The sequence below is a fragment of the Manis pentadactyla genome, chromosome 3 (genome assembly GCF_030020395.1).
Source record: "Manis pentadactyla isolate mManPen7 chromosome 3, mManPen7.hap1, whole genome shotgun sequence".
In the NCBI taxonomy this organism is placed as follows: domain Eukaryota; kingdom Metazoa; phylum Chordata; class Mammalia; order Pholidota; family Manidae; genus Manis; species Manis pentadactyla.
The window spans coordinates 113,537,693-113,563,994 of NC_080021.1; the positions used below are offsets into that span (position 1 = coordinate 113,537,693).

At 41.6% G+C, this 26,302-nt stretch overlaps 1 protein-coding gene across 6 annotated transcripts in view; it reads right to left on the bottom strand.

Annotated features, from left to right (window-relative positions):
- Positions 1–26,302, bottom strand: part of PDSS1 (decaprenyl diphosphate synthase subunit 1) — a 50,179-nt gene that overhangs the window by 20,465 nt on the left and 3,412 nt on the right. For 5 of the 6 annotated variants that reach the window (XM_036920263.2, XM_036920261.2, XM_036920260.2 and 2 more), the window contains exons 2-7: positions 21,334–21,398; positions 20,729–20,849; positions 18,263–18,393; positions 6,362–6,503; positions 3,574–3,685; positions 3,368–3,477 (exon numbers count right to left, since the gene is read on the bottom strand). In XM_036920263.2, the coding sequence (XP_036776158.2) occupies positions 3,368–3,477; positions 3,574–3,685; positions 6,362–6,503; positions 18,263–18,393; positions 20,729–20,849; positions 21,334–21,398 (681 nt within the window). Of the gene's footprint in view, positions 1–3,367; positions 3,478–3,573; positions 3,686–6,361; positions 6,504–8,211; positions 8,415–15,486; positions 15,747–18,262; positions 18,396–20,728; positions 20,850–21,333; positions 21,399–26,302 lie in introns of those variants that run through there. The other variant, XM_036920267.2, reaches the window with a different exon arrangement.

Sequence of the window (26,302 nt, forward strand, 5' to 3'; positions counted from 1 at the left end):
CTGGGAGGGCCCAGAAGCAATGACACCTCGTGCCCAGATCGTGATTTGTAAATAACATTCTCCACCAAAAACAACCAAGACTCCTTGGAGAAAAGACAGATCCCAGTGCTGGGAAGGGCAAAGTCAGCCTGGAATATCTCCTGCCAGAAACTAAGAAAGTGCTGAGTGAGTGATAGGGGTTGATCAAAAACACAGGAGCCAGGTTGCAGGGTCCTTTCCACTGGCCAAATAATGTGACAATCAAGCATTAAAATAAGTAATAACAAAGGCTTATAACCCACAGAATAAAATAATGCAAGAGTCCACAGAGTAAAGATCATCCTTAAAATAGAGTGTCAGCTTGGTTGTAGAAGCTTGACTAAGTGGAATGAGGGAATTAACAACACTGTCATCTGGCCACCATTATGGTAATAAGTGAACTTTCTCAGGAGAAAATCCTAAACGGATGCAAAAACCAGAGTTAGAGTTTGGGTAAGAAACACAATTATTTACATGATCTCAAAATACTTACCCCAAACAGGAAAAAATAGTAACTTGGAAATGCAGAAACCTGGCCGACACCACTCTAGTCAGGAGATCAAAGTGAACATCACCAGTAATAGGATGAAGAGGCCTCACACACCACCTCTGCTGTATCCCTGCCAGGAATTCACAACCTGTGTCTAATCCTGAGAAATATCAGACAAACCCAGCCTGAGAGACTGAATGACATAACAGGCCTGCACTCTTCAAAATGCCAAGGTGATGTTAAGAACAAAGACAGGAAATGTTCTAGATGAAAAGAGACTAAAGATTCACAACAGTGGGACCACGATCCTAGCCTGGATCCTGGACCAGAAAAAAACTGTTTTCCCCTTTATTGTAACAATATTATGGTAACTGGAAAAATCTGAAGAAGGTCTATTTGTAGACTAGATAAGAACATCATAACTGATAGAGTGTTCTGGAAATAGGACCCATGAAACAAATTCTGTGGTGGCACTCTGTAGCTTTGAAATTAGGTAATAGGAGACAGCTCATAGACTTCAGGCCATATGCAGCTCTGGAGAGAACAGAAATGCAGACAAAAACCAAGAGAACAACAAATGGATGCAGGTTTACTACACCCAGTTCTGGGTTCAAATCCAAGCTCAGCCAGTCTGACTGAATAACACTGGGTGGGCCACCAAACCTGGGTCTCATTCCCATCAGATTTTCTGGAGAACAAGTCAGAGCCTCTGTTGGTAAGCTGCAGAATGTATTCTGCACGACTTCTATGTAAATAAATAGCTAATCATTTTCAAAAATATTTCTATTTTAATATCAATCAGTGTCACAAAACTATCTAGACACTCCTGTCTTGGATTATAATCCTACTTCCATTGCATAAAAATAAAATGAGTGGCTAAAAAGGTGGACAGAGGGTGGGGAGAAACAGTGTCTTCGGTAGAATGAATTATAAGTTAATGAATTGCCTTCAAATTCCCATAACATCTTGGAATTCCATTAGTTCCTCTGTAATAATTCTGATGTTTAAATGTTCCTCATCCCTTCTTTTTTGGCATCTCTAATTTGCCTTACATGCAGTTTTTGGAGTCCACATGTCTTTGCATGATAAATACAGGAGCACATAAAAATAGCAATATTTGAATATGTAATACTTCTACCCCTAGTATTTTAAACAGAGAAACTTTATTTAGTTCACACTGTGATTCTGCTTTACTATTCTAACAGCTCTGGAGTCTAGGAATAAATCACATGAAAATCAGATCATTCTGGGATGATGTCAGCATGCCTTCTAGTGGAGGGCATAAAACATTTCATTTTTAATAAGGGTCGAGCCACATTCACACACACATCGTTTGTTTACTTGCTGATCTGTGAAGAAAAAGGTGCTCTTTACACATGCATACATGTGCTGTAATGTCTCTGGCTTCCTAAGCACAGGGCAGGACCGCAGTTCAGTCTTTCCCTGGTGACATGGGTCCACCTCCTGGGCCCTTTGTAGGATTTGATCGCTGAGTAACTAGAACCCTGTGCCTATGGGACACCCAGTCTGTGCAGACAGTGACTCACTGTGTCCAGTTCCAAATGCCCCACTACCTGCTAGTGCTTCTAGCTGCAGCCTCAAGCGAGGTACACCACCAGCAGGCTTCCCTTAGCACACCACTGTGCCTTCCGAGGGGGCCCTCAGCCTTCCTGGAGGTTTGGCCAGCAAGGGTATGACATCAATGAAGGATTAACATTAACAGCTTTATGGCACACATCTCAAGTCACTGACTCTTAACATTTAGCATTCAACTGTCTCTCAAATTTTCATCTGTTGCTCACTTGCAATTCCTTGGAAATTAAAAAAATAATAGCCCTTCCAAGAAGGAAAAAATGGTGGAGATGGTGGCCAACACACTCTACATAATTCCTTAGGGCTTCAATTAGATCTTTTTAGGAACAAAATGTGGACCTCTTTCTTTTCAGGCTCACAATTATACATATCTTGACATGTCAAAACACAGACACTATGGGCAAGGGACTTTTCACCTGAGAGGCTTGAGAAAAGCTCTCTTTAACTGTAATCATGTTGAGAGTGTACCAGGGCAGCAACTTACATTTGCCCCATACAGGCTTTCCTTCCTTATTGCTTTAATTACAAGGGATTATGACTTGCCCAGGTTTCATCTCTATTACATCTATTAGGCTGAGACATGCTCAGATGAATGATTCTGTGGAGAGAACTGTCTCTTGTTCCTGGGCTAGCACGGAAAACCACATTTTCATTCTCAGATTAAGGATATTATGAACTGATTTTCTTTAAAAAAGAAAACTATGTGGAGAATGGAGGAAGGCCAGGGAGAAAGCAGGGGAAAGAAAAAGCTGTGGTTCACAATTTATACCTTGTAGAAAAATGGCTTGTTTTTATTTCATGTAAAAATGCTGGGAGGATCTATTTCTTACAAAAAAAGATAAAGAAGTCTAGTGCCATCTAACAGATATGTTCTGCTGTATAAATATGTTTAAGAACATAGCACTTTATTAACGTTTTATAGGTAAAATGTCAGAAATAGTGTGTGTGACAAGAATCAGAGAAATTATAGTGAGTTGTTACAAAGGTTACATAGTTTGGAGATGAGATTGGGTGAATGAATAAAGCTTATTTTGATTCAATTCTTGGGAAGAAAGATAAAAAGTTAATGTCTTAAGGGCAGAAAACGAAAAGAAAACCACAGCAGAAGCTCTCTGCTATTTGGACATGTCATTCTTTTCTCAGTGACCTCTTGGGATCTGGGCTGCTATTTTAAGGTTCTCCAGTGAAAATTTTTCTAGGAGAATTAGCTCCCAAGAAAGAGAAATGCTTTTTTTTTAAACTTGAAAAACGACAGAACGTACATACTGCTTTACAACTGTTGGCTATCAGACTTGCAGTCTTCTTGAAGGTCTTTTCAAGGTAGTGGGCGAATCTTTCATTCTCATTTTCCTTTGACCCTAGCTGAAGAAATTCACCTAGAAAGACGGACAGGGGTCACTTGAGATATGGTTGGATTACCTGGCTAAATACCAGATCAAACAAAAAAAGAAGAAAAATTAGACTTCACCTACCACGCACCAAATCTTCAATAACCTGGGTTAAAATAGATATAACAGCTGTATTTCCTATTCGTGCCAGAGCTATAGATGCTGCAGAAAGAATTAAATCTCCAGCCAGAACAGCCTAGAGAAGAAGAAAAAAAAACAACTTTCAGAGACAAGTATCAGTACAATGGAGCCAACAGTGAGGTGGGCTTCTCAAGGATACACAGGGAAATGGGAAGGAGGGGTCATCTTGGATGTAGTTTTTCCCTTCCTTTCTCCACAGGATTATGTTATGATCAGTTATGAACACAGGACATCATTAGAATGGACTGGCTTCCACTGGTGACCTGTCTCTTTCTCCAGTTCAGAAGTGTGGCGATGAATGCCTGGCAACATAAGGTAGCTTACCCTCTACCTGCATGCCGCAGGCCCACCAGGGAGCAGCTGCCTTCAGACCACATACTCTCCCCTCAAACCACGCTGTTGGTGCCTTTGCACTTACTGTTGCTTCTTCAGTTAGTGGACTGGTTTGCATGATCAGCTCCAGCAGCACCAGGAAGTCCACTCCAATCCCTGCCTGATCACACAGCTCTTCTATGAGAGCACAGCCTGCCTGTGCATCTACACACTTCTTCCATCAGTGATTTGCTTTTTCCCCCACCTCCTTGGCAGCGCGGGCTGGGCATTATCTCAGCACATAGCACACCTAGTGCCTATGCGCCTGGCATGATACATGCTTTTCTCCTTGGCTTAGTTTTCTTGAAAACTAAACCAAGGGATCTGGGGCTCCAAGCTCAGTGCTCTTTCCACTGTATCACACTGCCCCTCATTCCTAGACAAAATACTCCTTCTGCTGAACACCAGATAATCTAATCGCTATTTCCCAATCTTCTTCAGATTGTGAGTAGATGTCCATGCTGCATTTGCAACTAATTATAAATCACACGTAATTGAAATAGATGCTGCAATGAAACACACTAATTTGCATGTTTAAAGATATGTATGACTGATACATGTTGTGGGGGAGATCATGGGGAAGACTAGCACAGAGAAGGCAAATAGTGACTCTGTGGCATCTTACTACACTGATGGACAGTGACTGCAATGGGGTATTAGGGGGACTCGATAATATGGGTGAATGTAGTAACCACGTTTTTATGTGAAACCTTCATAAGAGTGTATATCAATAATACCTTAATTTTAAAAAAAGATGTATGACTGGTATGTTATAGAGGAATTCGTTATAAATGCTACAGTTCACAGAAATTTTAATGCATAGGATTTTCAACATAGGCACATTTTCAGTTTTTATTGTGTCAGTTCTCTAGTGTCTAAACTCTATGATGTTCTTCAGTATGTTTACCAATTGATCATCATTTTGTGTAACAAAATGGTGTAAGATGTCTTGATATCAATATACATCGATAAGCTCACTGTGCTCATTCTGCTGCCTACAGAAATGCACAGATCTGTCACTCGCAGATGAGGGCTCTGGACCTTTAGGTTTTCTCATCTTTCCTCCTCTGGCCCCAGGGATCCCAGAGGCCAGAAGGTGCCAGCATCTGCTCCGAAGCTACCAGAATAGGGCTGGCTGGGGAAAGAAAGGTGGTACCCGGGCTGGGTAACAAGCTTGGGGTGGAGGAGCCGAGGGACTGGTGTTTGATGGGTAACAGAGTAGTTTTGGTTGCGAGGCAAAAGAGGGGAGGAGACCGGCAGGTGGGTTTGGGCAGACAGGCCTTGAGCTGTTAGAGGCAGATGAGAGCAGTCAACACACTCCTTCACCCGCACTGATAAAGGCCAACGGCAGAGGCGACACACAGGGGACCAGTCTGCGAGTCTGAGTCTGCCCTCAGGCTCCTCTTCCCTTCCCGGGACTCCGGCAATGCCTTGGGAACTCTGGGACAGCCTGACAGCAGCCATGCGTGACTACGGGAACAGGCCATAAAGCTACCTGCCACTGCTCCAAAACCAAACTCCACTATTTTGTTACTGACATTCTGATGCGTGGAATTCTGTCAGTCAGACATAAAACCTTTTAAATCTACAATGTGAAATAGGAGGCTTACACAGCTTGCAGGACTTGATTATACAAGGTCATGTGTGCTGAAGCAAGAAGTAGCATGTGAAAGCAACAAGTAGCATATATTTCTCCTTTTAATAAAGGCAATCAGAAAACAGGTGGGAACAGGTACTCTCAATAAGTGGCTGCTCCCAAGCCATTTCTCCTCAGTTATTTATCATTCCCCTTATTCAACCCATGACTTAAGCTCCCTCAACCAAAACTCCCCATTTTACATACGCCCCTACAGGATATTCTAATAAAACAATATGGAAATATACTTTAAAATTATAAAGGTATTTTCAAAAGGTAAAATTTTTGTGGTAGAACAGTGTTCCTCTGAGAGACAGACAGATTCTAGTTTTATGTTTGACTTGCCTTGACACTCTTGCATGTGGCAGTCAATCAACGGTTCAGCAAGTAAGCAGCATTTGATTAATCTGAGGCCAAAAGTGAAGTGTATGATGCCTCAAGAAAAATGCTTTTTGTGTAACTACCAAACTCCCTTTCCTTATAACCACAAGGAATTCTATATAAAACCATGAATAACCAGAAACACTAAGTTTATTTTTCTATGGTGTCACGTCTTATCAAATATCTGTAACCAGAGAGGACATAAATCCTATTTCAAAAGTTGGAAGACCACATTTGAGGAAGCATATGTTGCTTTTTAGTGAGACAAATCTGAAAAATAAATGCAATCCACAGAGTGTGTGATGTGGTTGGAAGGATTAAGAAAAAAAACAGAGACCTTACCTTCTGTTCACCCCAGATCTTATTAACTGTGTGTTTTCCTCTCCGAGAACAGGCATCATCAATAACGTCGTCGTGTACCAGACTAGCAGTGTGGATCATCTCTGCAATTAAGGCTATGGAGCGCTGGCTTGCTTGCACATCTCTAGTTAACAGAAAGCAATGCTTTTTAAGAGATGCCGTCTATAACCTTCTCAGCAATCATCTTGTGAAAACTGGACATCAGATCTAGGATAAAGAATTTTATTTCTCTAAGAGAAACTGTGTAAAAACCTTGGCTTCCCTACAGAGCCATTTCTACCATTTAGAGAACATTTTCAAAACACATGAGATGCCCTGCCAAGATTATGCTCTATGCACACCATATTAAGTAGAATGAAAAAAGGATAAACATCTCAGAAGTGTGGCCATCAGGCTAAAGAATCATCTTTATAACAGCAGTCTTGGTCAGTTGGATCAAGTTTAAAGTTAGGTTACAATTAGATTTCAGGGGTAGAAGGGAAGAGAGATGAGAAGCATTGTAAAAAAGTTACTAAAGAACCAATGGTTTCTACATTTGATGCTTTTATCAGTGCTTAAATAAAATTCAGTAAGATCGCAATATCCAAGATAGGATTTTTGTAAAAACTCTCTTCCAATTTGCATTTAATGTTTGCGTTAGAAATTTAAACTTATATTTCCCAGATGTAACACAGAATTGAATTTGATACTTAAAACAGAATGTTCCCCAATTTCTTCTCATTCATTGACATTATCTCCATCATCACCTATGGGAATTTTAAAAAACTGAATTTCAAGAAAACCAAACTAGGGAAATAATCAGCTGAATTTTCTGAACTAAAAACATACACCTGACTTACACATGTGCTAATCAAATGGTTCACATATTCCAACAGCTTACTCTACACGTATCTTCACATTATCACTCAGAGGGGAGAAAAGTGAGAAGGATACTGAAATTGGGCTTTTTCTTTAAAACTCTAATCTGAACATCTGCTCATTCTTATTCCTCAGATTTAGCAGAAAGCAATGAAAAATGAAGCCTAACTACATCAAAAATGTGCTAATTTAACTACCAACACTAAATCAGCATGAAGAACATCTTCTGATCTTCTTTAAATATAATTTTAGAATGGAGGTGCAGATGACCTCTAAAAGCTTGTTCACAATTCCCCAGTGAGATGTGCCCAGCCCCCTACAGTAGGAAGTATGGACTTCCTACTGTATTTTCAGGTAGACTAATTGGACTGTATTTTGTTCGAGTTGAATGCACAGGAAAAGATGTACAGTTTTAAAAGTTTTTAACATAGAGGTGATTTTTTTAGAATAGTTTCTCAGCTGAATTTTGGTCTAATAAAATGTAGCACACTTCCTACTGGTCAGTAGTACACCTCACCTTGGCACAGCTTTTCAAGCTGCTAGCCTTTCCCATGCATTTTTTTCCCACTTTCGATATCATGAATTAGTCAGCAGACAAAGGTTTCCTGCTGGGAAGTGGCAGTAAAATGGCAACACTCACTGAGGCATGGGAATTTTTTTATTATTTAGAAATATTAAAGACAAAGATCTCTTAAGTATTTCACAGCCTGTGTATTATATAAAAATGCCAAATTGCATGGATAAATTTTTGACTGATAAAATCAGAATTCTTGTTTAGAAGACTGTGACATTCCTTCCATCAGATAAATGCTGCATTTGGACACTTTCAAAGTTTACCTGATAAACTTTTCCTCTGTAATTAGACTTATTATATAATGTGTGTCAGCTTCTATCTGGAAGATATTGCCACTGTTTGTCCAAAGCAGAGTGTATTGGTTTGGAACCGAAATGTAGAGATTACAGAAAAATCTCACACTGTATTTCAGATGAAATCTCCCAAGTGCCAGACTGAGTCATGCCTTCAAAAAGCTGTGCACCATTTCTACTTTCTGCTCTGAAATGGCTGCTGCAGTGTCCCAGCTTCTGGAAGAGGCGCTGAGGAAAGCCAGCCGGCAAGACAGCAGGAGGGAAGGAGGTCCTAGTCTAGAAAGCTGGCTGTGTCCTCTGTACCTCAGACCTGCAAGAGGATTCATGATTCAGCAAGCCCCTCCATATACTGGGTTTTTCTTCCCCCCATCATTAGACTTAAAAGAAAATTTTTATCACAAACAATTTCAAACAGAGAGAAAAACAGATGGAGTAATATGATGATCCCCTCCCCCCAACACTTACACCATGTACTCTTAACTCAGCTTATGTGCAGTTTAAGTAAAATACTTTCCCCCCTATTCATAGAAATACATAACGAGGTCTTAAAACAAATTAGAAGTAAACCCCTGTTGGAAAATTGTCTCTGAAAAGAAAATCACACTTTGTCAATGGATTGTCTTGGTTTGCAACAAATGAGGAAAGCAGATACATTTTAAAAGTAAACGTGGAGAGGGAGGAGCTAAGATGGCGGCATGAGCAGGGCAGCGGAAATCTCCTCCCAAAACTATATATATTTTTGAAAATACAACAAATACAACTATTCCTAAAAGAGAGACCAGAAGATACAGGACAACAGCCAGGCTACATCTACATCTGCGAGAACCCAGCACCTTGTGAAGGGAGTAAGATACAAGCCGTGGCCTGGCAGGACCCGAGCACCCCTCACCCCAGCTCCCTGGTGGGAGGAGAGGAGTCAGAGCGGGGAGGGAGAGGGAGCCCAGGACTGCTAAACAGCCAGCCCCAGCCATTCGCACCGGAGCACAGACACACATTGCATGGTGTGTTGAATATTACGGAAACGGAACAGTAAACTGCGAGCGGGTCCCCACAGCCAGCTCCCCTGGGACAAAAGAAAAGCGAGTGCTTTTTGACAGTCTTAAAGGGACAGGAGCCTCACAGCTGGATGGAAGCGTCCCAGCACACACAGCTTGGCAACGGGGAATCTTGGGGAACTCCAGGCATCCTAACCCCTTGGGAGGCAGCACAGCTCTGAGGCACCTCACAGCAATAAACAGCCTCCCGTCCATTCCCACTTCAGTGCTGCCCCAACATGGCACGGGATCAGCCTGAGAGCAGCCGCCCAGAGCCTCCTCTGCAGCTGCCCAAGCGAGACTTAGAGGCCCCCATCGGCACGCAGCTGCCGAACACAAGCCACTAGGGATCACCGTACTCGCAGGAGAGGAAGGCTACCAGAAAGCAAGAAGGGACTTTGTTCTCCCAGCTGACACATGCGCCAACTGCCCACGACTACGTCTATTGCCATGAAAAGGCAGAAGAATTTGATCCAGACAACCCTTGAGAAGGAGCCTGGGGAGATAGATTTAACCAATCTTCCTGAAAAAGAATTCAAAATAATGGTCATAACCATGCTGATGGAGCTGCAGACAAATATGCAACAGCTAACATATTAAGCGGGGATGGAGAATACAGAAATAAAACAATCTCTGGAAGGACTTAAGAGCAGACTGGATGAGGTGCAAGACACCGTTAATGGAATAGAAATCAGAGAACGGGAACACAGAGAAGCTGACGCAGAGAGAGATAAAAGGATCTCCAGGAATAAAAGAATATAAAGAGAACTGTGCGACCAATCCAAACGGAACAATACCCGCATTATAGGGGTACCAGAAGAAGAGACAGAGAAAAAGGGATAGAAAGTGTATTTGAAGAAACAATTGCTGAAAACTTTCCCAAACTGGGGGAGGAAATAGTGTCTCAGACCACAGAAGCCGACAGAACTCCCAACAGAAGGGACCCAAGGAGGACAACACCAAGACACATAATAATTAAAATGGCAAAGATCAAGGACAAGGACAGAGTATTAAAAGCAGGCAGAGAGAGAAAAAAGGTCACCTACAAAGGAAAACTCATCAGGCTATCATCAAACTTCTCAACAGAAACCTTACAGGCCAGAAGAGAATGGCATGATATATTTAATGCAATGAAAGAGAAGGGCCTTGAACCAAGGATACTGTATCCAGCACGATTATCATTTAAATATGGAGGGATTAAACAATTCCCAGATAAGCAAAAGTTGAGGGAATTTGCCTCCCACAAATCACCTCTACAGGGTATTTTAGAGGGACTGCTCCAGACAGAAGCACTCCTAGGGCTAAATAGATGTCACCAGAGAAAATAAAATCTCACCAAACAAAGCAGACCAACCAAATATTAACTAAAGGCAAAAAATAAAATCAACTACTCACAAAAGCAGTCAAAGGAAACACAAAAGAACACAGAATAAAACACCTACCATATAAAGAATGGAGGAGGAAGAATAAGAAAGGAGAGAAATAAAGAATCATCAGACTGTGTTTATCATAGCTCAATAAGCGAGTTAAATTAGACAGTAAGATAGTAAAGAAGCTAACCTTGAACCTTTGGTAACCACGAACCTAAAGCATGCAATGGCAATAATTACATATCTTTCAATAATCACCGTAAATGTAAATGGACTGAATGCACCAATCAAAAGATGCAGAGTAACAGAATGGATAAAAAAGCAAGACCCATCTATATGCTGCTTACAAGAGACTCACCTCGAACCCAAAGACATGCACAGACTAAAAGTCAAGGGATGGAAAAAGATGTCATGCGAACAGCAGGGAGAAAAAAGGTGTTGCAGTACTAGTATCAGACAAAATAGACTTCAAAACAAAGAAAGTAACAAGAGATAAAGAAGGATATTACATAATGATAAAGGGGTCAATCCAACAAGAGGATATGACCATTACAAATATATATGCACCCAATACAGGAGCACCAACGTGTGAAAGAAATACTAACAAAATTAAAGGAGGAAATAGAATACAATGCATTCATTTTAGGAGACTTCAACACACCACTAACTCCAAAGAACAGATCCACCAGACAGAAAGTAAGTAAGGACACAGAATCACTGAACAACACACTAGGACAGACAGACCAAATAGACATCTACAGAATTCTACACCCAAAAGCAACAGGATACACATTCTTCTCAAGTGCAAATGGAACATTCTCCAAAATACACCACATACTAAGCCACAGAAAGAGTCTCAATAAATTCAAAAAGATTGAAATTCTACCAACCAACTTCTCGACCACAAAGGTATAAAACTAGAAATAAATTGTACAAAGAAAGCAAAAAAGCTCACAAACACATGGAGGTTTAACAGCATACTCCTAAATAATCAATGGATCAACGACCAAATCAAAATACAGATCAAGCAATATATGGAAACAAATGACAACAACAACACAGAGCCCCAACTTCTGGGGGATGCACTGAAAGCAGTCTTAAGAGGAAAGCATATAGCAATCCAGGCATATTTAAAGAAGGAAGAACAATCCCAAATGAATAGTCTAAAGACACAATTACTGACATTGGAAAAAGAAGAACAAATGAGGCCTAAAGTCAGCAGAAGGAGGGACATAATAAAGATCAGAGAATAAATAAATAAAATTGAGAACAATAAAACAATGGAAAAAAATCAATGAAACCAAGAGCTGGTTCTTTGAGAAAATAAACAAAATAGATAAGCCCCAAGCCAGACTTATAAAAAGAAAAATAAAATCTACACACATCAACAGAATCAGAAACGAGAAAGGAAAAATCTCGATGGACCCCACAGAAATACAAAGGAATACTACAAAAAACCATATGCTAACAAGCTGGAAAACCGAGAAGAAATGGACAACTTCCTAGAAAAATACAACCCTCCTAGGCTGACCAAGGAAGAAACACAAAAATTGAACAAATGAATTATGAGCAAAGAAATCGAAGCGGTAATCGAAAAACTACCCAAGAACAAAACTCCTGGACCAGATGGATTTACCTCGGAATTTTATCAGACATACAAAGAATACATAATACCCATTCTCCTTAAAGTTTTCCAAAAAACAGAAGAAGAGGGAATACTCCCAATACATTCTATAAAGCCAGCATCACCCTAATACCAAAACTAGGGAAAGATCCCACCAAAAAAGAAAATTACAGACCAATATCCCTGAAAAACATAGATGCAAAAATACTCAACAAAATATTAGCAAACCAAATTCAAAAGTACATCAAGTGCATCATACACCATGATCAAGTGGGATTCATCCCAGGGATGCAAGGATGGTACAAATTCGAAAATCCATCAACATTATCCACCACATAAACAAAAAGGACAAAAATCACATGATCATCTCCAGAGACGCTGAAAAAGCATTCAACAAAATTTAACACCCATTCATGATAAAAACTCTCAGCAAAATGGGTATAGAGGGCAAGTACCTCAATATAATAAAGGCCATATATGATAAACCCACAGCCAACATCTTACTGAACAGCGAGAAGCTGAAAGCTTTTCCTCTGAGATCGGGAACAAGACAGGGCTGCCCACACTCCCCACTGTTATTCAACATAGTACTGGAGGTCCTAGCCACAGCAATTAGAACAAAGAAATACAAGGAATCCAGATTGGTAAAGAAGAAGTCTAACTGTCACTATTTGCAGATGACATGATATTGTACATAAAAAACCCTTAAGACTCCACTCCAAAACTACTAGAACTGATATCGGAATACAGCAAAGTTGCAGGATACAAAATTAATACACAGAAATCTGAGGCTTCCCTATACACTAACAATGAACTAATAGAAAGAGAAACCAGGAACACAATTCCATTCACAACTGCATCAAAAAGAATAAAATACCTAGGAATAAACCTAACCAAGGAAGTGAAAGACCTATACCTTGAAAACTACAAGACACTCTTAACAGAAATTAAAGAGGACACTAACAAATGGAAACTCATCCCATGCTCTTGGCTAGGAAGAATTAATATAATCAAAATGGCCATCCTGCCCAAAGCAATCTACAGATTGGATGCAATCCCTATCAGATTACCAACAGCATTCTTCAACAAACTGGAAAAAATAGTTCAAAATTTCATATGGAGCCACAAAAGACCCCGAGTAGCCAAAGCAATCCTGAGAAGGAAGAATAAAGTGCGGGGGGATCTCTCTCCCCAACTTCAAGCTCTACTACAAAGCCACAGTAATCAAGACAATTTGGTACTGGCACAAGAACAGAGCCACAGACCAGTGGAACAGATTAGAGACTCCAGACATTAACCCAAACATATATGGTCAATTAATATATGATAAAGGAGCCATGGACATGCAATGGGCAAATGACAGCCTCTTCAACAGTTGGTGTTGGTAAAACTGGACAGCTACATATAAGAGAATGAAACTGGATCATTGTCTAACCCCACACACAGAAGTAAACTCCAAATGGATCAAATATCTGAATGTAAGCCATGAAACCATAAAACTCTTAGAAAAAAACATAGGCAAAAATCTCTAGGACATAAACATGAGCGACTTCTTCATGAACATATCTCCCCAGGCAAGAGAAACAAAAGCAAAAACGATCGAGTGGGACTATATCAAGCTGAAAAGCTTCTGTACAGCAAAGGACACCATCAATAGAACAAAAAGGTATCATACAATATGGGAGAATATATTCATAAATGATAGATCTGATTAAGGCTTGACATCCAAAATATATAAAGAGCTTACATACCTCAACAAACAAAAAGTGAACAATCCAATTAAAAAATGGGCAGAGGAGCTGAACAGACAGTTCTCCAAAGAAATTCAGATGGCCAACAGACATATGAAAAGATGCTCCACATCGCTAGTCATCAGAGAAATGCAAATTAAAACCACAATGAGATATCACCTCACACCAGTAAGGATTGCCACCATCGAAAAGACAAACAACAACAAATGTTGGCGAGGTTGTGGAGAAAGGGGAGCCCTCCTACACTGCTGGTGGGAATGTAAATTAGTTCAACCATTGTGGAAAGCAGACCCAGGAATTCCACTTCTAGGAATTTACTCTAAGAATGCAGCAGCCCAATTTGAAAAAGACAAATGCACCCCTATGTTTATCGCAGCACTATTTACAATAGCCAAGATACAGAAGCGACTTAAGTGTCCATCAGCAGATGAATGGATAAAGATGTGGTACATATACACAATGGAATATTATTCAGCCATAAGAAGAAAACAAATCCTACCATTTGTAACAACATGGATGGAGCTAGAGGGTATTATGCTCAGTGAAATAAGCCAGGTGGAGAAAGACAAGTACCAAATGATTTCACTCATCTGTGGAGTATAAGAACAAAGGAAAAACTGAAGGAACAGAACAGCAGCAGAATCACAGAACTCAAGAAAGGACTTACAGTTACCAAAGGGAAAGGGACTGGGGAGGATGGGTGGGAAGGGAGGGAGAAGGGGGGGCAGAAGAAAGAGGGCCTTACAATTAGCATGTATAGTGTGGAGGCGGCACGGGGAGGGCTGTGCAACACAGAGAAGACAAGTCGTGATTTCACAGCATCTTACTATGCTGATGGACAGTGACTAATGGAGTATATGGGGGGGACTTGGTAAAAGGGGGAGTCTAGTAAACATAATGTTCCTCATGTAATTGTAGATTAATGATACCAAAAAAAAAAAAAAGTTACCTCCTGAACATGGGATTTTTATCACACTTGGACTCTTCACCTACTAAGTAATGTGAAACCTGCATCCTATAATCTGTATTATCTACTCAAACATCTGGCTGTGTAAACTGGATTAGTGGGATTCACCACCACTTGACTATTTGCACAATCCAGATTAACACATCTCTGCCCAATATAACCTGAGTAGTCCTGATGTCCCAGCCATCAGCAGTGACATGCGTGTCCCCATGGACATGATGGTACCAAGACCAATGATTAGAGCAGGCCCTTCAACGAGGCTGCTGGCCAAGGCAGATTTGGCTTGTTTGAGAAAGATTAGACACTACAGCTGTGCTGCGTGCAATGAGTGCATTCATAGGATATTACAGCAATCCATGTATTATAAAGCTCATTTTTTATCTGGATTCTTGAATAGAGTAAGTCTGGACTTACGGTTCGTTTAGTTTTGCTGGACTCTGCTGCAGCATGGGTTCTCTGGGAGGCAGACACTGAAGTTTCAAGTACAGGGGTCCGCTCAGGAGTGCCCTTGGGATCAACCCATGAGGGAGGGAGGGGGGGAAACAGGACTGGGTAGAAGAAGAACCTCCTGCAATGCAGGCCCATCCACAGCCACAGCCACCTGCTGGGCACTCCGCAGCCAGCCTGGTCCTTTACCTATCAGCCCCCGGATGTGCCTCGTGCAAGAAGGGCTTGGCCTCAGGTGAGAGGGTTTTCTGCAGCCAAGGCAACTTGGAAGAGGCTGAGAACTGAAGGCTCTCCAGCAACGGTGGCTGGCACAGCAGTGGACACAAGAGTCCTTCCCTGCAGGGGGATTTGGATGATGTGGTTCAGAATTCACAACTCTTGTGTTCTGGTCCTTGCAAGTCTGGGTCATCGACTGTGTGTATCCCTCCACTTATGGCCCAGGTTCTATGCTTACCAGGATACAGAAAGGAAGAATAAAGAGTGGGTCTTAACCTCTGCAGGGTCACATTACCCTTTCAGAATGTAGTAAAAGCTATGTGTACCCTTCCCCAGAAAAATGCAAATACACATAATTTTGTATACAATTCTAAGAGGCTCACAGAGCCCCAGACTCCCACAGACCTCAGGTTAAGAAGTCCCAGTAAAGGGACCTACCATGGAACATTGGTCAGTGGACAACTGAAAAGCTTGGTAAAGGGGAATGAGAAACATCAAAAGGTACTGAGTTTGCTGAATCCCCCTCGCTATTTAAGGCATCTGTTCTATTCTGTTTTATATAATACCCCACAGGATTACTGTTCACCTATTTGATACACATGCCACAAGCAAGAAGATGATGTCCGATGGGCCTCATAGGTGCCGTTAAGCTTTGGTTGTCAAATGATAGATCGGGTCTCTCATTCCGCCATCACCAACCGGCCAGCAGGTGACATCCTGGAATGGGTCCTGGTGCCACTGGGCTGGAGGATGGCTCTGTGGCATTGCTAGACTTGGAGTCTGGGTATGACCCTGACCTCAAGTCCATAACACTTTTTCCCACATTGTTCAAGTCCTCCTCAGCAACTGAAATCACCAATAGCCCAGGGCTCCGGAAGTTCTGTCTCCAGTCCCCTTCTTGCTTTACAAGGCATGGAAGTAACTGCTAGATATTTAGCCAATCAAGAGCCTGATCCAGAAGGGTCCTCAGGAAGCTGGGGCTTGGGGGTAGTACCTGTACCAGAACCCTGTGCTACCCAAATGCACGCCACAGGCACGACTTGCCCGAATGCCACTGCCTCTGCACTGCGCCTTTAGTAAGCCCTGCCCCCATCGCCGACAGGGAGGATGGGGACACTGCAAAAATGCCCCTGGAGAGGACAGGATGGAACCTACTTTCCAACCTGGCAATGCCTTTTCTGTGTTATACTCTCCCATGTTGTCTGCAACCGGCAGTTTATACAGTTTCAGTAAGGCAAACTGGTAACACTTTCACCTCTGGGGATGACAGCTGATTGGGTTTAAAGCAATGAAGAGGAGCTTCCTCCCCCATGTTAGCTCTGAGGGCAATGGACTGTATGTATTAATCTGAGAAATCAAAAATATAAACACACTCTCTTGAGACCAGTGGTTCTCAACCAGGGATGTCTATACTCTCCAGGGGACATTTGGCAGTGACTGGCAACATTTTTGGTTGTCATCAACCTGGAAGAGCTAGGGGATACTGGTATCTGCTGGGTAGAAGCCAGTAGGGCAGGACAGCAGGGCAGCCCCCCAACAAACACTCAGCTGGTTCAAAATGTCAGTGGGGTCAAGGCTGAGGAACCTGGCTCTAGACCACAGGAGACCGGCTGACCCTGGATGGGCTCAGGGCTAAGGGGCACTGACCACCCCCTGCCCAGCACAGTACAAAACAGCAAATAACTTCTGACTCCCCCAAAACTTAATTACTAATAGCCTACTGCTGACTTCATGGCAGGAAATGATAAAACAGACTAGTATCAACATATATTTTATGCATGATGACATATCTTTTGAAACTTTTTTTTCTAGGCTATGCAGTTCATCTGTGAATTTTTTTTAAACTGTCACCAATCTCCTAAAAAGTTTTCCAATCTGTGTACTGAAAAAAATCTGTGTTATCAGTAGACCCATGCAGTTCAAAACTGTGTTGTTCAAGGGTCAGCTGTACTATCTATTGAGAAAAGGGAATAAAATATGAATACACCACACTAGGGAATGTATAAGTACATTATGGTCTTCTGGAATTTCCATCAATATGTTACATGACTTACAAAAAACAAGGATGAACAGCTCCAGCAATACGGTGAAGAGTTACAAAACAATGTTAAGTACACCAAGTAGAGCACAAGATTGGATCCACGTTGCATGACTGAAGGCAAGAGGGGAGGGAAGAGAAAAAGGTGAAGGGGGAATGGCAGATGGCGTGAGGTCCTGGCCAAGTCCTTTTCCTCTAAGATTTCCCTTCATATACAAACACTGCAGGTGTTTCAATATTTTAAGATTGTTTATATATTCACTACACAGAAGTTGAGGACTGACAGTCAAAAAGCCTTCTTTTAAGATTTTTCTTTGGCACGTTTCCTAAGATCCCAGGAGGGCAGGCACTGCACGGGGTGTGGTGCCCAGAATCCCCACATAGCTCATGACCTTACAACCTTTGCACTAACTGCCCTGTGTGCATAATGATCACATGTAAGCACATGCCCGGGCGTTCCTTACTTTGAATCAGAAAACTTAATTTGGCTTTTAAAATTCATTCTAAAATCTTTACTGGCAGCTGCCGTGCTTTCCAGAGTGACCAGATTCCAGAGTGACTGTGGCAACTTAGAGCCAGAAACCACTCATCACGAAGGGCATCTTAGAATACACACTGCTTCTCAAACAGGAAATTAAATGGTAACCTTGGGAAGGAAGATATGCCAAATATTAAAAATGACACAGCAGTGACAGTTAATAAATAACTCACCGGGAGTTATTATGATGGGTATTACAGGCTCGGGCCATTAGCACCACAATAATCGGTCGGAAGGCTTTTCCTTTTCCATCAAAGTAGTATTCAGACATTTCCTTAAGTTCTGTTGTGGATATGAGTAGTTCCTGAAATAAAGTATCATAAATAAGCCTGAAATTTCTCTGTGTCAATATGCTATCATACTTGCACAGAAAGTCAATAGGATTTCTTTTACAAAACTTTGACTTCAGTGCGTTCATTTCAACTGAGAACTCCGACACTCAGTTGCAAAAGGTTCCAACATAGTGTGGCCACATCCCAGGCTGCCCTGCAGCTGGGTGACATGCCATGCGTGGCTTGCCCTGGGGAGCCTAGGTGGTAGAGTGGGCACTGCCGCCTGCCTCCAGTGCCTCCAAGAGACTCCAAGGAGGAGGAAAGCACTAGGTGGCCTAGGGGCACTGGGCCAGTGACAGCTGGACAGAGAAAGGAACAGGGGTAGGTAGCAGCTTGGGACAAGGAGGGGAGAGGTCAAAGACAGGGAGTGTGAGAGACACTGGCTACCAGAGCCAATGAAGCAGGAGGTCGGCGGGGTGGGGGTGTGCAAAGCTATGCCCCAGGGGCAGGAAGGTAAGACAGCAGCTGGGGAGAGACAGAGGTCAGCAATTCTGACTCAGACATCATTTAGCCACAGATGAGTCAAAGGTTCACAGAGTAAGTGTGAGACATCGTTTGCCTGGCTGGGAGGAGCTTACAATTGAGTTACAATTTTTTTTAAATGTATGAATCGTACAGTGGTACAGTGGTAACCTAAACTATGCCATATATAAAGTGCTTTAAAATTTCAGAGAAGGCAGAGATCATGTGTGCTAGAAAAAACAAACATTTCACGGAGGAGGCAAGCTTTGCCCTGGGATTAAAGGATTAGTAGGATTCTGAGCCATGAAGAGGAAGGTAAATTTTTTGATGTATCTGCTGCTCAGGCACTCACTGGAATGGCTCAGGGCGGATCCCCCAGCAGCCGCAGGAGCCAAGAATGGGCCCAGAGACCCCTCAGCTGGGCTCAGGTGAACACAATACAGTGCGAGGTCATTAATTCAGTAAGATACCAACTCAGTGTCAAGCATGGTAAAAGCAGAGTCACAAAGAGAAACAAGACAGCCCTTGCCCAAGGGAGCACAGTCTCGATGAGCAGAAGTCAGACAGTAATTGCAATGTGCAGGGGGCACCTGAGATGAGCTCCGTCACTCTGGGAGCACAAAGCCTCAGGCTAAGAGAGGGTGTAGGGCGCAAGGACATCGGGATCATGGGAACGGAGTGGCCTGACTGAAGGCTGTGGGGACTGCAGGCAGAGCCGGCCCCAGGGGGGTGGAGGGGAAGGACAGGGGGTGATTCCAGGAGCCTTCCCGGGTTCCTGGGTGGTGCCTCCAATGAGCAGGAAAAACAGGAGAAAAAACATGTAGTAGGGGGAAGCAGAGTCACAATTAAGTTTGAGATGGTCATGGACACTCTGTGGAACTGCCCGGGTTGGGGGTAGGAAGGCGTGTGGGTATGGGAGACACAACTCAATTTGGAACAGACTTCTTATTTTGGAATCCTTGTAAATGGATAAACCAAGGACACGGAGGAAGGGACAGAACCCCAGTGAAGGGCAAAGGTAAAGGGGGCGGGGTGGGGGGAGGTGGAGAGGAAGCCAGCGAGCAAACTAAAGGGCGGCCTGCGGACCAGGAGAGCAAGGGAAGCGTAGAGACCAGCGAAGAGCTTCATGGGGTGAGGAGATGACATTCAAGGGTCCAACATTCAAGGGTCAAGGCAGATAAAACCCAACACGTCTGCTGGATTTAGGAGAGGAAGCTATTGGTGACTACTCCAGAGAGGCTGGAAGAGGAGGCCCATGGTGAGGTAGCATGACTGTGCACAGCCAGGATGGGCGGTGGCCGAAAATAAAGGAGCAGAGCAGGCCACTTGGGGGGCTTCCCAAAGCTCTGAGGTGGTGCTGGGGGCTGGGACTTGGCTAGAGGGACAGGGACTCTGCAAAGTCAGGGGGACGTTCACTTCACAGAAGCGGGAGGAAAGGAGGCCAAAGAGAGGCAGGTGACCATGTCTGGGGAGTACTTCAGAATCTACGTGAGGTTGGGAGTATTGAATGACAGAAGCCCTCCCTGGTGGAGTCTGGCCTTGATGTGTATTTCCGCTGGCCTGGAGCAGGTGAAGGAGTCAGAGAGGAAAGGCTGGGGAACTTGCTGGCAAGTCTGCAGCCTGCCCCACGTTTCCAAGCTCCCACTTTGGCAATAACCTCTTTCTGGATGGTAACGTGTATTGCATCCTCCACATTGCCCCACAGTTGTTGCTCAGGAAATATTTGAAACTTGACACTGGGGAATCAAGTGTGCAATAGCATTGCACACACCTGAGTGCCTGCACTGTTTGTTCATTATTTTAAGAATTCCATGTTATGCCTCAGCATCATCAAAAATACCTTACCTTTCTAATGTCCTCATACAGACCTTTCAGGTCTCTCCAACCAAGTTTGAAAGGATCGATGTATTTGTTACCACTCCGTGTTCTACTACAACAGCACGCTGCCGATGTCACATGAGGGAACCTGGGATCAGCACAACGCATGCAGTGTTAAGACAGTGCTGTTTTGTTAAGTGAGATTGTTTCATTTTTAAGTAAGAATTATATACACATATGCATATACATATATGCAGTAGAGTCAGATGATGGAAAATTTAAGCTACTTGTTGGAAATTGAGCATAAATCCAAAAAGGGCATTATAATTTAGAAAAACATACAGAATTCCATTCTTGCTAGATCATACATAGTTCATTTGGTCCTTGAGGTCCTGGTTATAAAATCAAAGAAAAAATCAAAGAAAGACTAAACTATGTTCACTGTGTTTTGAGTTGAGTCTAAATTTTATTATATTCCTGTTTTTGGAAAAGGCAGAGATCACACAAGCAGATATTGTGGCACTTAGTCAAACAACATTCAATTTGAGTCTAGCCCACCATAATTTACACTAGAAATTTACTGACAATATGGCCAATCATTTTAGTAGTCACAATACGCATTGTAAACTTACCGTGATATACTATACATATTTGGAAAGGCAGACATTAAACTCTTCACACGATTAAAATAGGATATCTATAAAATAAAAGTATTAAGAAAGTTGTAATTATATTCATGTAGAGCTTTTTTATAACATTATATAAAAACTCCCATAATTCATAATAAATATAATCTTTATCTTTTAGCTGTCCCCTTACAGGTATATCACAAACTTTTAGAAAAAATAACCTTAAAGTTTCTTTCTTATAAAGACAGTATTTGTGATTATGGAAAATAAAATAGGTTGGTCAGAGACTAATAAAGATACGTGTTATTTACATTCTTTTTTTGTTTTTATTTTATGTATTTATTTTTTACATTCTTTATTTTTAAATCCTTAAGTCAGTTTAAAACAAAGACTATGCAAGATCCCAAAGCCTCATCCCAGATAGTGAAAAGGAAAAAAGATTTCAATGTTAAGGGAAGACCACATTTTTACAAACACTGCCTATTTCAAGTTACTGATGCTAAACATACTTGGAAGTGGGGCTTCTTGAAAAGTAATGTTAAAAAACAAACAGGAGCATATTTTGGTAACATTAACCTAATCAGAGATAAAGAACAACAGAAGACCAAAAGATTCAGAGGTGGTGACAATAAATAAGAGTTCCCACAATTACTGAGCACTCCTACGGACCAGAAATTGTGACAGGCACTGGGGAGCCAAAGATACAGACTGCCAATCTTGAAGAATTCAGGGACACTGACGGTTCAAAAATTATAAATTTACTAATCTAATGTGGCATGGGCTCTTTTAGAGTATTTGAAGAAAGGATTTTGACGAAAAGGACGAGCTCAGCACAAGAACAATAAAATTAATGCACTCCATTAGTAATAATGTCTTATAAGCTTTTACACTAGTCAACTCTCACACTTGCTTTTATATTTTATACAGCTGGGGAACTTGAAGTTCAGGAGAGTCAAGTCTGAAAAATTGATATATAGCTGTTTATGATATATTAAAAGAAAATAGCACCTACATAACCGTGAATATTATGTGATTCCACTAAAATTTTGCACACACACACACACACCCCCACAGAAGTAGGGTTTGGAACCATATAAACCAGAGTATTAAAAACAGTTACTTTGGGATAAATAGGATTGCTAGAGTTTTTTTGTTTATATTTTCTGATCTTTCTTTAGTGAGACCAAATTGCTTTAGATGTATTAAAATGATAATAAAGGTCAACTCTGTCCGGCAGGCAGTGGCCAAGGAAGATGGTCTGAGTTCTGTTCTTTCCACCACTGCATTATATTCATTAAACCAGTAAAAACATTTATGATGTTCCAGGCAATTACAACGTCACAAAAAACATGCGATAACCCCTTTCGATTTTACCATTGTACGACACTTAAACCTCCTGCTTTCCACCTTCATGGGTAATTAATTCATATGAATTAAGTGTTTTATTATAATACTTGGGCAGTTTGAGACCTAACTTCTAACCTGGGGTGAATACTTAAACTCACACAGCTAATACAGAATGCTCTTCACTACCAGGTGGTGTAAAAGTTAACATGGTCTTTGGAAGATAAGCCTTGGTTCAAATGCCATTTCCTGGCTGTTACCCTGTGACATGTTTTTGATAATACTCACTCATGGAGAGATGCTGAGATTAATTTAGAGAGTATATGCAAAGCTCTTAGCTCAGAGCCTAAAACCTTGTGCACATTCAATACAGCATCTATTCAATCAAGTGATTTTCTGCTTTAAGAGCACCTTGAGGCGATGTTCTCCAAAGCGAGGCTACAGGCCCCCAGAAGGGCAGCAAAGCATTCCCAGGGACTTGCCGACCCAAGAGCCGTGCCACCACCACCAGTACCAGCAACCGATTTCTGATTCTGATTGAGTTCACTTCCTTCCCATCAAGTCTTCTCCCTAAAACCAACCTTGCCTTCCATGAATTTAATTGTTAAATAAAAGAGAAAATGCTGAACAAGAATCAAAGACATACTGACAAGTAATTTGGCCCTCTGGTTTTTGGGTAAAACACACTGGTTTTTGTTCTATTACAAGATTTGTTAACACTACCAAAGGAGAAATCAGGAGAATATACGTACATCAGAAAGTAGCAGAGCTGTGTCAGAGAGCCAGTTGTGGTTTTATTATTGCTGCTCTTTGTCCCCAAGGACTGTCAGACCCAGAGAGAGTTGAACTAACCAAAATACATATGTCCCAGGCAGACACCAGAAGACTAATGAACTGATCGATAGTGAACCATACCATGGACACAAATCAGAAACAGCTGGCATGGCCCCACCCTGCAGTCCCCCCTTGTGGTCACTGAGCATACCCTCTCCAGGAAAGTACCTTTCCCATGCCTGAGGAAACTGCTTGGTGGGCATGGAATCAAAAAGGGTGCATCAAAGAAGCACCCAGCCACGTCGGACATGGTACATCGTCTCTCCAAAAAATGTCCTCATCTGTGACACTAGACAGAGTTGGACCTGGTAGGATGGTTCTGAGACGGATCCGGCAAAGCCCCGGCACTGTTCCCCTATTCTCTCTTTACCGTCTAGTCTGTCTGCTAACCCGGCTGCCATTCTGTCTCCAAATGTCAACTTTGTATAAATTGTGACATGTATCCACTCCGGTAGAAGGCAGACTTTTATAAATGCTACACATTTCCTCTTGGTACATAGGAATATGAAGTGTACCAACTCTGACAGAAACAGAAGAGTACTAAATTTAAATACACTTTTAGAAGAGGAGCCTTGCGGAGAAGAGGTGAACACACCCAAATACTATGTGACCACAGAAATCTCTACAAAGGGCTCAGTGAGTCCATGGGCCCAACAAAGGCAGTAAATTTAATGTGAACATTAAACATTATGCTAAATGGCATGGCCTTCCCTAGGCATGTGTAAACTAAACATTGCAATATGCAGAAAGGAGGAACAGAAACACAGCAACTTACAGGGGCTAAAATGCCCAAAAGGGAGAGAAAGGAGATTGGATCTAAAGGCAGCATGGGGCAACATCAGGGACTCAAGGTTAGTGCTGAAACTCTAACTCTACTTTCAAAACTAACTGGACATAAACAGAATCAGAAATGAGAAAGGAAAAATCACAACAGACACCACAGAAATACAAAGAATTATTAGAGAATACTACGAAAATCTATATGCTAACAAACTGGATAACCGAGAAGAAAAGGACAACTTTCTACAAAAATACAACGTTCCAAGACTGACCAAGGAAGAAACAGAAAATCTAAAGAGACCAATTAGCAGCAATGAAATTGAAGTGGTAATCAAAAGCTACCCAATAGCAAAACCCCTGGGCCAGATGGATTTACCACGGAATTTTATCAGACATACAGAGAAGACATAATACCCATTCTCCTTACAGTTTTCCAAAAAATAGAAGAGGAGGGAATACTCCCAAACTCATTCTATGAAGCCAGCATCACTCCTATGCCAAAAACAGGTAAAGACACCACAAAAAAAGAAAATTACAGACCAATATCCCTGATGAACATAGATGCAAAAATACTCAACAAAATATTAGCAAACCAAATTCAAGAAGTACATCAAGAGCATCATACACCATGATCAAGTGAGATTCATCTCAGGGATGCAAGGATGGTACAACATTTGAAAATCATCAACATCATCCACCACATCAACAACGAGAAGGACAAAAACCACATGATCATCTCCATAGATGCTGAAAAAGCATTCAACAAAACTCAACATCCGTTCATGATAAAAACTCTCAACAAAATGGGTATAGAGAGCAAGTACCTCAACATAATAAAGGCCATATATGACAAACCCACAGCCAACATCATACTTAACAGCAAGAAGCTGAAAGCTTTTCCTCTAAGATCGGGTACAAGACAAGGATGCCCACTCTCCCCACCTCTATTCAACATAGAACTGGAGGTCCTAGCCATGGCAATCAGACAACACAAAGAAATACAAGGAATCCAGATTGGTAAGGAAGAAGCCAAACTGTCACTGTTTGGAGAGACATGATACTGTATATAAACCCTAAAGAATCCACCCCAAAACTACTAGAACTAATGTTTGAATTCAGCAAAGTTGCAGGATACAAAATTAATACACAGAAATCTGTGGCTTTCCTATACACTAACGATGAACTAGCAGAAAGAGAAATCAGGAAAACAATTCCATTCACAACTGCATCAAAAAGAATAAAATACCTAGGAATAAACCTAACCATAGGAAGTTGAAAGACCTATACCCTGAAAACTATAAGACACTCTTAAGAGAAATTAAAGAGGACACAAATAAATGGAAATTCATCCCATGCTCTTGGGTAGGAAGAATTAATATTGTCAAAATAGCCATCCTGCCCAAAGCAATCTACAGATTCCATGCAATCCCTATCAAAATACGAATAGCATTCTTCAACAAACTGGAACAAATTGTTCTAAAAATTCATATGGAACCACAAAAGACCTCAAATAGCCGAAGCAATCCTGAGAAAGAATAATAAAGCAGGGGGATCTCGCTTCCCAACTTCAAGGTCTACTACAAAGCCACAGTAATCAAGACAATTTAGTACTGGCACAAGAACAGACCCATAGCCCAGTGGGTCAGACTAGAGAGCCCAGATATTAACTCAAGCATATATGGTCAATTAATATATGAAAAAGGGGCCATCGATATACAATGGGGAAATGACAGCCTCTTCAACAGCTGATGTTGGTAAAACTGGACAGCTACATGTAAGGGAATGAAACTGGATCATTGTCTAACCCCACACACAAAAGTAAACTCAAAATGGATCAAAGACCTGAATGTAAGTCATGAAACCATAAAACTCTTAGAAAAAAACATAGGCAAAAATCTCTTGGACATAAACATGAGCAACTTCTTCATGAACATATCTCCCCAGGCAAGGGAAACAAAAGCAAAAATGAACAAGTGGGACTATATCAAAATAAAAAGCTTCTGTACAGCAAAGG